This window comes from Amaranthus tricolor, chromosome 11 (assembly GCF_026212465.1).
Source record: "Amaranthus tricolor cultivar Red isolate AtriRed21 chromosome 11, ASM2621246v1, whole genome shotgun sequence".
Lineage (NCBI taxonomy): Eukaryota > Viridiplantae > Streptophyta > Magnoliopsida > Caryophyllales > Amaranthaceae > Amaranthus > Amaranthus tricolor.
In genome coordinates this window covers 2,236,127-2,250,098 of record NC_080057.1, presented here as the reverse complement: position 1 = coordinate 2,250,098, position 13,972 = coordinate 2,236,127, and the positions used below count along the sequence as shown (strand labels likewise).

General features: G+C 34.3%; 1 protein-coding gene across 1 annotated transcript; it reads right to left on the bottom strand.

The window, feature by feature from the left end:
- Window positions 1–240: 240 nt before the first annotated feature.
- LOC130826847 (serrate RNA effector molecule-like) lies at window positions 241–10,391 on the bottom strand. The gene is made up of 12 exons (XM_057692444.1): window positions 9,817–10,391; window positions 8,226–8,341; window positions 6,797–6,851; window positions 6,336–6,410; window positions 6,177–6,251; window positions 6,055–6,102; window positions 5,813–5,881; window positions 4,912–5,712; window positions 4,789–4,837; window positions 2,503–2,771; window positions 1,436–1,597; window positions 241–602 (listed from the first exon to the last, which is right to left on the bottom strand). The coding sequence occupies exons 1-12, from the start codon at window positions 10,263–10,265 to the stop codon at window positions 542–544; spliced, it is 2,229 nt and encodes a 742-aa protein (XP_057548427.1). The 5' UTR covers window positions 10,266–10,391; the 3' UTR covers window positions 241–541.
- Between the last annotated feature and the right edge of the window lie 3,581 nt (window positions 10,392–13,972).

Below are 13,972 nucleotides of genomic sequence, written 5' to 3'. Positions count from 1 at the left end.
CCATAGAAAAAATATAAAAATGTTAAAATAAAGTTAATAAAAAATATACAAATACTATAAGTATCAATAAATTATTAAAAATAAGCATAAACAAGGTATAATATAAATAGAAAGATTTTTATGAGAATAACAAATAAAACATTCTAAAATAGCAAATAGAAATATCTTGAAGGAACGGAGGTACAAATATTTTTGAGTACTCAAAAAGGGTTTTTTTTTTTTTTTGATAGCCTTATAAATAAAAGCAGAAGAATAGGTTATCTCTTAAATTTGATAAAAAATAGAGAAAATCAAGCACATTGTACATTCTTTACACTGTTCTGTCGTCACATTTACGTAAATGTCGGACCATTTAATTAGTGGAGAATTCCGAAAGGTAAAGAGATGAATACGAATACAGCACAAAATTCTAGTGTTAATCTATCAGAACTAAAACCAATTTATAATAATGTTAACAGCTTATTTCCAAGTACGATCAAAAAATGTCATTACGATTACGCTGGTCAATAGGGCACATCTCTTCAACCGGAAATCATCAATCTCATAAACTCCGATAGTCAATAACAGTGACCTCATCTTCAGGCGCATCCAAATCTTGGTAGCTGCATCAATAGCATGACATTTAAATTCAGATCTTTTGTAAAAGCAATGTGCACTATCAAGTAGCACACAGCATATGGAACAATCAAGATGTGGCAATTTTATCGACAATAAGTTGGCAGTCATAAAGTATTATAAGCACTCTATTGTCTTCTCTTAGTTTGTTGTATTTCTATAATTGCATCCTCTCTTTTGAGCGCATCGACAAAATCTATCTCCCTCTATCTCATAATCTCATCCATCATGCATTTTTTTGTCTAATTTTCCTACTGGTTACTGCCAAGTAATAAAATAAATTTTACTTGAAGCAAAATCAAAAGGATAGCGGGAGGGTCCCTTTAATGATCTTTACTATGTAGCCACCATAGTTGCATAATGTTCATAGTGTTATCTATTTAGCACAATATCCTTCACGATTACACGAGCAAGTACTTCAATCAAAGACTATAGGGATGTTTGGTTTGAAGAAAATCATTTTTCAATTTTGGAGGAAGATATTTATCAGGATGTAAAGTTCTTTTATGTACCCTAATTCTCATTTTAATTCTCTTATTGGAGAAAACAGTTTTCCCAAAAACGTCTTTACCCATACACCCCTGTAAGATTGTAGCATATAATTACTGCACTAGAGCCATGGCTGGTGGAACAGCAATTTTGAAGTTTAAATGAATATCAGCATTGGAAAGAGGATGTGATAAGAACCATTGAAAAAATGTCATCAGTACTCTTGAGAAAAATCTGAACAAATGATGCCAGACTTTTGTCAAACACGAGTTACTTTAAGTGAAGTGTAAACAAGAAAACCTGTAAGATGAAATGTTCAGAGACATAGTACCTTCGTAGACGTCTAGGATCCTGCCGGAAAGAAGGAGGTAAAATAATTGGAGGCGCAGCTCTCACATTTCTCCCTGGTCCTTCAAATGGAGTGGGTCCGCCCTGCTCACGCATCATCTGCATTGCAACCTCAGGAGGGGCTGGCACAAATGGTCCCAGAGGACTGCATCGAAAACCACAGGTAAGCTAAAGATTCATACTTCAATTTTAGCTATTAAACTCCAACTCACATTATGCTCAGATACTGAGAAACACCCCCTCCAAGAGATACACACACCAAGCATTACACATTTAGCTCAATTTCAGGTATTTTACAGATATACAAGTGAAGAAACACTAGATGGTGTACCATTTTTTACCTCAAATAATAGTAATAAATATGCGATTAAGAAATAGCAGCAAACTAAAAACTTCTCCCAAGACCCTTGCGGCCGTTTGGTTGTCGTTATTAAATAGTGGGAACAGCTATGAAAAGTTAATGTAAGTTTGGTAGGAGAATGTCTTACAAGTTTAATGGTCGTACTTTTTCTACTTCAAATCAATCATCTCATTTTCTTCAAAAAAATAAACATTTATACACATTATCATTTAAGGAGGTGGTAATAGTTGGTAATAAAAAACTGTGAACATAGAACTTTTCTATAATTAAAGTTTTATCATCATGAGAATGACATAATACATTTCATGAATATTTACACTACAAATCATTTTCATTAATACCATTTAACACCAACAACCAAACGGACCACTAAAAAATGATATGAGGATATGCAAAAAATCTTGTTGAGGCACTAAATTCTAGACTGACCTACATTTCTATGTAGACAAGGGACTAAGTATCACTACAGTTAATAAATAGTTGCTATAATGATTCAAAGAGAGAAGGCATGGACCAAATGACCGGAGAGAGAGTCAACTTGTTCTCCGCCTAAAACAATATCGTAAACCCATTTGTTTGAGTTCATGGGCAATAAATTTCTAATTATTTCTGGTAATATATAACATCACTCAATGCAATGTAAAGAAGGCAAACACATAACAAAGGGGAGCTAAACAACCCATACTTACCCAGCACCGGGAACAGGCATCAATACAGGCGGCGGTGCAATATCCGGAGCAAAAGGGGCAACATGCATGCCCTGTCCACCAAAATTATCAAAAATTGGTTCTTCAGGGTTGCCCTTGTCTTCACCATCATTACTGCGTGGGAAATCAGCTTGCGGATTATCTTGTCGTTCAAATCTTTCACCATCATTCCGGTCTCGTTCTCTGCGGTTTCCTCGTTCATCTTTCAAGCGGCTGTCAGCACCTGGTCTACGTCTCTGCAATTTCTCCTTCTACAAAAGGCAAAAAGAATAGCTTAGAAAATCAATTCATGATTTTTAAGGTGCTTGGCTAAAGTATGAGAAAACTAGCATTAATGAACACTAACACAACAAATTAGTATCCTTCTACACCACACTTGAAAAAAGGGGAAAAAATCCAGAGTGATATTATTTAAGGAACCAATCAAGTGACGAACTATTCAGTACCTAGTCAAAGATTCCCAAAAGAAAGCAGTAGCTTGTAAAAAATCAATTCTATGAATAGATTACAATCAAACAATTCCTTATGTGTGATATGGGCAATTTAGCTATTAAGAACTTACTAAATTCATAAGCTGACCAACTCCAATTATTTTACAAAAACTAATCTCACAAGTGTCCAATAATTAGGGACAGAGGTAAACTGTCATAAACGAGTATTAGGTGACTCAAACAAGTTCTAAATAACTGCCAAAATCTCTAACCGCTTGTCACACACATCCTTAATCCAAATTATATCAACTCATCACTATTTTGAAAAGGGAGAATAGATAGGGATGTATATATTTAAAGATAGTTTCCAAAGAACTCGATAAATATCAAAAGATAGTGGTATTCGACAAGAAATTAATTTCCTAAAAAATATAATGTGTATTTTATCTTCTATTATGAGATATCCCTCCATTTTTTAATGTTTGTCCATGAGGCAAAAAGAAGGTTAAATTTGAAAGAGGGAATCTTGTGTTGTAGTTCGAATTTATAATTAAAGAATGTATAAATCAGCCATTTTCAAACAAGGATTTATTATTTAAGCAAAAAATTGGGTCTTAAAATGAAAACAAGTGTGATCTTTAAAAATATCAAGAAATCTAAGGCATTTGATGATAATATCGGAAGAGAAGTAGCAAAATGATAATCGTAAGAAAGTTGAAGGGAGACGGAAAGAAAAGGAAAAGTTTTAGAAAGTAATCTAGAGAGAATGAAACCATTTGATAAACCCCAAAATCATGCAAAAATTATGATTTTTATAAGAATCCATTGAAAACAAATTTGTGGTTTTGTAAACAAGCAATGAATTTACGTAAAAAATTATTTCCTAAAATGAAAAAATTGAAACTATCTGTTATAGTAATGAGGACAAACTTTTAAAAAATGGAGGGTATACTAGGCATAACACTTAAACAAAATCCTAGAGATATTATCTACTATAGCTGAATCTTAGTTTTAAAAAGCGTGAGGTGCACCGAGGTGCTAAAGGCCCCTAGAGCTTAGGCACAAAGTGCAAAGCGAAGGCACGAACTTTTTGTATGCGAGGCGCATTTTTCCAATAAGGCTTAAAAACCAAGTTTAAAACATATATTTATACTTCAAACAACATGATATACATATTTTGGTATCAACAAGCTTGAAAGCATTTATTAATCTTGCGGTTATTACCCCTTAAGCACAAAACTAATAAAATGAGAATACAAAGAATTCCAAAAGTTATTTTCTTCTTCGAATGTTTTTTGTTTTTCTTAGAGAAGCAACGGTTATTCAAACTTTAAATTCAAGTAAACTTGAGTTTCGAGTTTTACTTTTTTTTCGAACAAATAAGCATAAGTTATTACTGAACCCAACAAGGAAGCGCATAGGGCGCTCAAGGCATGATGCAGCGCCCTATGCGCATCGAGGCGCACCCTTCTTATAGAGGGCTTTGCCTCACCAAGCCGAGGCATTTTAAGCCGAGCCTAAGCTCGAGGTGCACAAGGCGCAAAGCGAGGCGTGCTTTTTCAAACTATAAATTAAAGTTGTAAAAAAAGCTAACTATTGCGGACAGAAGAAGAAAAGTCTTTCAGGTCCCAAACATTACAAAAAATAACAAGTTCCTTCCCGATTATTATAGCACAAAGTGGTGATCAATTGATACATCTCAACCCAAATTCCAAACATGTCCCCAAATGCTTTTGGGCAGCATTGATCATCCATCATCTGATACTTCTAACAACAGCAAAAAAATAATTGAGCTCATGCACATCTACAGAATCATGATCAAATCAAATGAACATACCGGAACAAATTGCTGCATAACGGGTTGACCACCAGGGGCATCTGGGTCACTGCAGAAAGACAAAATGTAATTATTCAAGAATCTTCAATCAAAAAACAAAGGAAGAACAAGAACAGCACATACTTCATATAATTCTGGAAGTAGATATCTTCTCGCACTTTAGATGTAAGTTCCATCAAGAGCTCTGGATGTTTAAGTTTCAAATGCTTGTGGACATATTCAGCAGCATGGAACAGCTTTGTGCAACCCTTGGCTCCACAACCATACTTCCACCCATACTTTTCATCCCGAATTTTTCGGACAAAGGGATCCAAAGCTTCAGCAGCAGCAGCATCTATCTTTTCCTTTGCAGTCATGACCTCAAGTGGGTCCTGAGTCTGCAATCTGTCCTGCCAATAAGAATCAAGCTTCTTTTCCCATTCTACTGCATTACTAGAGGCATCAGAATTCTTTCCCTCAGCTCTGACATGCCGTAGGCCCTTAGGCTCTGCGGTTTCAATCATACCATAGTAGTCCACACCATGGACACGCCAAAGGTAAGTCACAAGAGTATCCAGAAGCTCAACACCCTCAAGGCCCTTGACAGAAGTTAATCCTCGAATGATAATAACTGGACCAATTGATCCACTATGTGATCTCTCTCTATTCATCTTGTCGGTGTCATCTTTAGATAAGATATTGTCCTCAATTCCCTTTTCAGAGTCAAGTTTTGTGACAAGAGCTTGAGCTAGTTCAATGTCAATTTGAATTCGTTTTGGTTCAGAACTAACAGGGTGAGCCTTGGGGGCAGCCGAAAAATCAGATTCCTTTGCCTGAAGTCGACCATGACGCCTTCTTTTACCACCAACATCTGCCTCATCTTCAGAGTTTGGTTCACTTGTCTGGCCAGACTTGTTCATGGACAATGCATTTGCACCAGGACCCCTGTTAAAGTATTGGCCACAGGATAAATAAAGATGTGATTGCAATATACAGGCAAATATTTGTGCTCAACAGCAAACAGTTACCAAGTAAAAAATCTCACATATTAAGGCTCCCACTATGCAAATCCAACAAGAAGTCTTTGGCAACTTTTCGTGCAAGTTCATTCCTCCTATAGGAGAGAACACAAATGTCAGAGAGGTTTTTTTACCAAACAAAAAGATAAATCACCATCAAAATCGACTCAAGAAGAATGGTCCAAAAGTTCACTTGAGAACAAATTTAACAAAAGAGGAAGCTGTGGCTACCTGTTATTGCCACGCTCCTAATTGAGATTTAGCATACCTTTCTATTACAGGCAGCAGACTCGTAGGGTGGTATTTGTTCCTCAACCTATATAAAAGTTGGGTCAATTAGCAGACAGCAACATGAGCACAACAGAGTCGATTAAAAATATATATTAGTACCATTCTTCGTCTTTGTGAGCCTCAAAGTACGTGCGCTTTTGAGTTGAGATGTACTCTGACTTGTACTCCTGATACCTGCATATGACCAAATAGTAATGCGGGTAAGATCAAGATAAGATTTTGTCAAGCTTTCCATTTAAATGAACAAAAAATGCACACCTGTGCTCAGCTTCACTTGGTAAAACATCATCTTCAAGCTCCTGAATAAATTGCTTGTAGGTCATCAAACCTTCTCTGAAATAATTTTTAAAAATTCAAAACATTATAATCAAGTAAACCAAAGCAAACCATTGCAGCACCAAGAATTTTTACAACTATGCCAAAGCCTTGATCATGAAAGATCAGCAGCTGATGGTGGATATGAATCAGTAGACACTTGACACACAGCCACTAAAGTTGTAACTACAAGACCCAATAACTCATCATTCTTTGCAATAGAAAAATCATGTGTATAGTGTATACTATATAACCCATAAGCTAAGATGACAGCAGTGGAATTCCACAAAGTATTCAGAAATGATCTACAATAAATTGAACTGGAAAAGTCTTGAAGTACAAAAATCCTAAATGAGCTACTACATTACTTTGATAGGCAATTTGCCGGAAAGCTCAATGCTTACCTCTGAGCATTCCCTGCGTTTGAAGAATTAGCAAAGCCACGTCCAGCCTCCCAATCTAGCAGGTTAAGGAAATAAAGTTACTTGGATCAAATGAGATATACGATAATTAGAAAGTAAGACAACACCCTATAATTAATGGCGAGCACAATACATGATAGAACAAAAACCAATATCCATTACCAGGCAAGCATTTCGAGCTTGAGATTATTGAACTTTATGCCTGAACAAGGAATTTAGCTGCAGGTAAGGGTAGATATAAAACTAAACAAGGACAATGGGAGAAGCAGGTATAAAATGGAAGGGTCCATAACTTAGGACAACATGTCAAGCAACATCCCATTCATGTCGTTCATACCAGCAGCCAAGTTTTTTTAGATGACCCGAATACAGATGAGAACTTTGATGGATATCACCGAGAAGAATGACCAGATCCAGCCCATCTGGGTAAATTGGACTCAGCTTGGAAAAATAGTATCACAAATGGTTGAAGAAGAAATCCTCAATCCAACCATTTAAAACACTATTTCTTCAAGAACTGTCCGAGCCCATCAACTAATAAAAATCGTCATATCACAACTGTAGAGCTACATTCAGTATCTCAGGACCAATTGCAGACTCGCGGTATTTTAGGGTCATATGAGGTGGGCACCACCATCAAACATTTTATGCAAAATACCAATATCCTGAAGCTAAGTTTAATATTACAACCTGATCAAGAGCAGCATTTATTATTTCCAACCCTAAATCCATGATCTTTATCTCTTGCCAGGTAAAATTTCCATGACATGTTCACTCGATAATATAAGAAACTTCAATAAGCTAATAGATGGAAGTACAGCTAAAACATCCACAGATGAAGTGCATCTATATTACCAAAGATACAGAAACATAATAGAAATACAAAAGAATTGCTTTAAAATTCCAACTTCCACAGCCTTCATCTCTCGTAACACCCTTTTTCGAGAGTGGAAACTAAGTAAAAAAAGATTCTTTGATGAACTTGCATGAATAAACCATTCAATCGGATATTTATATGATGTACTAAATAGGCCAAATATCCACAGAAAACAAAGTTCACCCTAAAAAATTGGAGTCCAAAGCACCCACTTGGGTAAATGTCAAAAAAACTACATTAAAAGATGAAATATATACTAAGGGGCTTCCAAACAAGTGATTTTCACATAGACAGAAGCTTGATTATATTATCCAAAAGATAACTTGAACTTCTGAATTCTATTTTATCTGTTCACATCTTCTTTCTTGGGAAGACAAATAACCAAAAACTTCCATCTAGCAAAAGTTCATTTCTAAAAAATGGATAGTTTAGACAAACAGTCACAAGAAGCATCAGCAACAAAATTAACTAACCAAAGCATAAACAATACAATTATATCTTTAAGTTATAAAGAACCAAGTAGCAGGTAATTACCAGATGGGCCACTAGGAAAGCCACCAGCACGAAATCGACCATGTGGCCTATCATCAGTATAACCTGCCCTACTCCCCATTTCACGATCATATCCACCAGGATAATCATAGCCAAACCTGCATTTTCAAATGTTATACCGAAATAAAACAGCACTATGTCAAAGCAAATTCAAAATCAAAGTTATAAAAAGTTTCTGAACATTGATGAACAGTAAAAGAAAGGAATTAATGCAGCCATGCCCTGTAGTATATCAAGAAGATGGCAACTGCAATCATAATCAATGGACGAGTGTGAAATCCTTTATAGAAGCAAGCAAAAATGACGTGAGAAGAATAGTATATTACGTTAAGTATCTAGTCACAGATTCAGTGAAATTGAGTCTAGAATCACAGAGATGTCGGAAAACTATATAAACTACACAAAGATCGAGAGCAAAATCATGTTGGGGCGTAAAAAGCATGGGTGCTTACTGTTTGGGTGTGTTGGAAATCCTAATTTGGGTTCTAATACATCAAAAGCAAGATTTGTCCATTGTAGTTGTTTTTGATTCTAATATAGAGCCAAAACCATCATACAGCCCTTCTCTCTCTCCAAAAATTATTCAGGATAACACATAACACCTAGAGCAAACTACTTTCAAACTCAGCCTATTGTTGATCACAATATCTTCAAACTTCAAAGGCAAAGTACCACCAACACTGAACGACTTTATATAGTCAAACCCCTGTGCACAGCCCCATCCATCAAAAATTATGATCAAAGCCATTTCAATTGCAATCAGTCTCTTACCTAATATTAAGTTCAACTAATATTAAGTTCAAAAGAGACAATTTAACCAACACTTGCTTTCACAATTCACAATAAAACAAGCACAATCTAGCAATAAAGTAATCTCAATTCTCCAAAAATGCAATTAACCAAAAGCTCAGAAATTGAAATGTCATTTCAGCTCCAATATAAACCATTACTCAACTATTCAAGACTGAAAAACCCAAATTAATAACAAAGACTGATTTAGAAATTGTTAACAAGACTGCAAACAGTGAAAAAAGTAAAGTTGTTGACAGATTATCTTCAGCGAATTACTATTCAATTGTCGTGTCATCAACTTGCAAACCAAATACAAGTTACTAGTCCAACTCTCCCAGCAAAATTTCAGCTACAATCACCATTATAAGATCCAAAACAAATCGCAAAGTTAACAACAAATGCCAATTTAAACCACTATAAATGTCAGCACTTGAATATGACAAAATTCGCAAGTCATTTCGGATGCAAACATGCAATAATCGTAAATGTGCCAAACAAGTTCTAAAATTGACAACAATTCATCACAAATGTACTCAAACCAGCCCACGAAATATCCCTCCAAATGACCCAAAATGCAGTTCTTTTTTTTTTGCACCTTCACGACACAAGAAATAGAGTTCAATTTTCTTAAAACCTTTACGGGGACTTTGATTGCACTATGAATCAAATTAGTAAAAAATAATTACAGAACTATATCACATCACATTTTAAAAAAAAAAACATAAATCAACAAACAACACATCAAAAACAAACATTAAAGAAGTAATTGAAGGGAACAAACCTACGATCACCGCCGCCATAACCGCCACCACGAGGACTACCCCGTCGCCCATCATAACCGCCACCATCTCGCCTAGATCGCTTAAACGGAGGATGATAAGGAGGAGAAGATCTTCTAGGAGGCGGAGAGAAATTATTACGGCGGTGATGATCACCACCACGATGATGAGGAGGAGAAGAATTGTCGATAAATCCACCTCGATTACGCTTATTGTTATTATTGTAATCTCTATCCCCCCCTCGATTATTCCGATCGTAATATCGCGGAGGAGGGCGATGATCAAAATCTCTGTCATCTCTTCGCTCGCGAGAATCGCGTTCACGGCGGCGCGGTGGAAGAGGAGGAGGAGAATCTTTGTCGTTCGGAGATTGTTGTTCTTCGGAGGGTTTTTCTTTGTTACCGCGGCGATTGTCGAGGGATTCGACAGGCATGTTCATAACTTCCGCCATTGATGGATGGTTGAAGGTCGAAGAAAAAAAACCCTAGGAAAGAAAAAGTATGGTGTGAGGATTTTGGGAGAGAGAAAGAAACGGAGGATGAAAAGGATTAGGAGAGAGATAAAGATGTGACCTTTTTTAATCGTGAATCGGTGAATCCTTAAACTTAGTCATCTTTTTATTTTATCGTCATTTTTATTTTAATAAATTAACGAAAATGTCTCTGAATTTAAAATTTGTTATATACACTTTAATCTCATTAAAAATACTTTTATCACTCTAAAAACACTAAATCAAAATTTAAAATTTGTGGAGCTAAAGCTAAGGAATTCAAAACGCAAACAATAATTCGAGATAATTTCTAAATGAATTCTAAACGAATTTAATTTTTAAAAAAAAATAAATAAATAAAATAAGGAGGATGAGTCGCACAAAACGCGCAACTCCTCCTTTTTTTTGCTTTTTAATATTATTATTATTATTATTATTATTATTATTATTATTATTATTATTATTATTATTATTATTTTAGAAAATTAATAATAATAATAATAATAATGTAACACCTCGTAATTTATCGGATTTAAAAATAAATAAAATATAATAAAATAAAGTATAACAAAATAAAATAAATACGTAATATTAAATTATATTATTTTACATACTTAATTATAAGAAATAAAGTGAGTTTAATTTTAACGGTAAATATTTTATCGCGTACGATGTTATCGCGTGACGTTTCTTTGCTATTTTAACAAAAGTATAATAATTACTTAGTTAATTTAAAAAAAAATTATAATGGAAGGGAGGTGAAGGGGCAGCCGATTTTGGAGGGTATGGGAGGAGTCTTGTAACTCCTCTCATAATGGTGTAATTAGGATTAATTAGGTTGGTCCTTAATTTCCCCTATTAATCCTAAACATCCTTTGTATTCCTCACATTTCAAAGGCTCAAGTGAACAAAGAAAAATCAGAAAAATTTTACGCTTCCTTGTGCTCTTGCTTTCGGCATTCACAAAAAAAAAATTTGTTCTCTTGTTTTTGTCGTTCAACCTTTTGATCAAAGGAGTAAGTTTAATGGAATTGCTAATTGTAGATTTTATATAGAAGGTTTTCTAAGATGAATTATATTTTATGTATGATGATATCCTATGACTTTGAGGAGGATTGATTATATTTTTATGTAATTTTCTTTAATAATCCTTTAATAAACCTTAATTTTGTTAAAAGGATTAGGTTATGTTGCTTGATTTATATTCTTTAACAAAGTTTAAATTTGTTATAAGGATTGAGTTTATGTTGATATTTAAATAAATTTCTTTTATGGTTTAAATTTCTCCAACTAAATTTCAATTTGTTAGTAAAAACTTGGAGGGTATGGATCAAGTAAGGTAGTCATCCAAGAATTTGCAAATCGTTTAGCAAAATTCGATTTGTTTGAAAGATTGTATTATATTTATGTATATGTGTCTTGATTTAAAAGGGTGACTTGGTTTTGTAATTCTCTACAAAATTTATTTTGTTGAGAGAATTAGGTATTTAATCTAGTTATCATAATTTATGAAATTTCAAGTCTCTTAAAGGATTTTGTGAATGTGATCTTGCTAGAGTTATTTTGATCATGAGATTTAAAAAGGGTTGATAATGTATATATAAAATAATATATATATATATATATATATATATATATATATATATATATATATATATATATATATATATATATATATACATATGTATTCGGCAGCAGCTGTTCTGCCTCGTTAGAGGTGCCGACCCGGAAACGTTAGTCGTTTTCCGTTGTTTTATGCACCGTTGCGTTAAAAACTTGTTAAACGCTTAAAATATTTAAAAATAGTAAATGGATGTTAGAAATAATGAAATTTGGTACCCAAGGTAATTGACGCGTTTCGAACGCAATGGCGAAGTCGGATTCTTCATTTGAATTTTCTAAACTGTCCAAAATGGCACTTAAAGTTTCTGGTCAGAATTTGAAATTTCGGACCATTGGGTTTTGGATGTAAACAATTAAAAATTATCAAGTCTTAGTGATATTTTTGAGTATGGAGTGGATTAAATGTGTAAACACGTTTTAATACGTGATCGTTTTGTGTGTGTGTTATTTAGGACCTCGATTCATAAGAGGGCGAAATTTCGGTCGTGCTTGAACATTGTTGTTTGCAGCGCTTAAAGGTACACGCTTAGACCATACTGTTTATGTGGTTGTGCAAGTAGTGTTGTTTCATTTCTAATCGAGGCTTTGTAAATCACGTAAGGATTAGACACCTTAAATAATTTGAAAGAAATTAATTGGAAATTGAGAATTTATGTATTGTCACCCAAAAGGGGTTGACGTTTGGTTATATTATGTTACCCAAAGGGGTTAACGTATTGGTTTGGATTATTACAATTATTGTTCCCATGGCAGTTTTGGATCATTACGGTCACCATGGGGGTATGCATACTTTAGCCTTTGACGACCCGAACAGGACGGGCAACGTCTTAGGTCGGTGGTTGCCTTGGGATTAGCTCTCCCAAGTGTATTCCTCCAAAAATATTTGAATTTATACTTGAACGACCCGAACAGGACGGGCAACGTTACAAGTTGGAATTATCTAATAATGAATGGTTCATACTTGAACGACCCGAACAGGACGGGCAATGTTACAAGTTGGGATTTATTAATAATAAATGTATTAGAGCCTATGCATGCTAGGATGAACATTTTGCTTGTATTCAACCTGATTGATAATTGTATGAAGTCTCTGACATGTATTGGTTTGTTTCTTTGGAACCTACTGTGTGTTGTCATACGACGATTAGTAGGTTGATTGCAGGTGGGGCCTGGAGTGAGATCTCGGTTTAGAACCCGTAATCATCAAGACTATGCTATTATCTTTTGAATTAGATTATGAGTAGAAAAAAAATTTTGTATTTAAGTACCAGGCGATTGTGTATTTTCCTTTTCGATTCCGCTATCTCAATTAGGTTGTTTAGAGGCCTTTAGGCTCTCTAGTGTATGCAAAAGACTTCCTCTGACTTGTTTTTCTTCTTTTTCCGCTTGAGACTGTTTTCAGTCTTAGTTATATTCCTTTATCGACGGAACGCTGACAATCTAAGTAAAGATGGTTCTTTAGTGTCCGTTATGTGAACCGGTTCATGTTTTCATATGATTGCCCCGGTCACTTGAACCGGGCCGTTACAAATAATAATAATAATATTAAACTAACAATTATTAACTTATATAATATATTAATTAAATATTTATTAATTTAAATTATTAATTTAAAAATATTTATTTTGATTGTTTTTTAGTTTATATGTATGAAATATCTTATTTGTTAATAATTTATATTGTTAAATGTATATTAAATTAATATTGTTAATGTAATTAAAATTAATTTAATAATTTTTTAGTGCCGGGAATTTATTAATGTTAATTACGTAATCGTTTCCAATCATGAATCAATATGGTAATTATTTATTATTTTTATTCATGTAATTGACTTAACGTAATATTTTATTATTGTAATTTATTATTACTAGTCAATTAAATTATGAAGTAGTAAATGGCTGGTAACCAAGGAAGAGGGAAGGGTTTTTTTAGAAGCTTGTTGAGCGGAAATAGTTCTAGGCCTACCTTACTAAGAGGGGACCCTCATAAAAGGGGAGTTACGGGTTCAGCTATGCGAGTTAGGTAGGACGAGGCGGCCAAATATA

Coding starts and splice junctions, on each gene's coding strand:
- LOC130826847 (XM_057692444.1), bottom strand. CDS start 10,265: ATGGCGGAAGTTATGAACATGCCTGTCGAATCCCTCGACAATCGCCGC. Junction 6,252..6,335: donor CCAAGTGAAGCTGAGCACAG/GTGTGCATTTTT, acceptor GGTCATATGCAG/GTATCAGGAGTACAAGTCAG. Junction 5,713..5,812: donor CATAGTGGGAGCCTTAATAT/GTGAGATTTTTT, acceptor ATACTTTAACAG/GGGTCCTGGTGCAAATGCAT.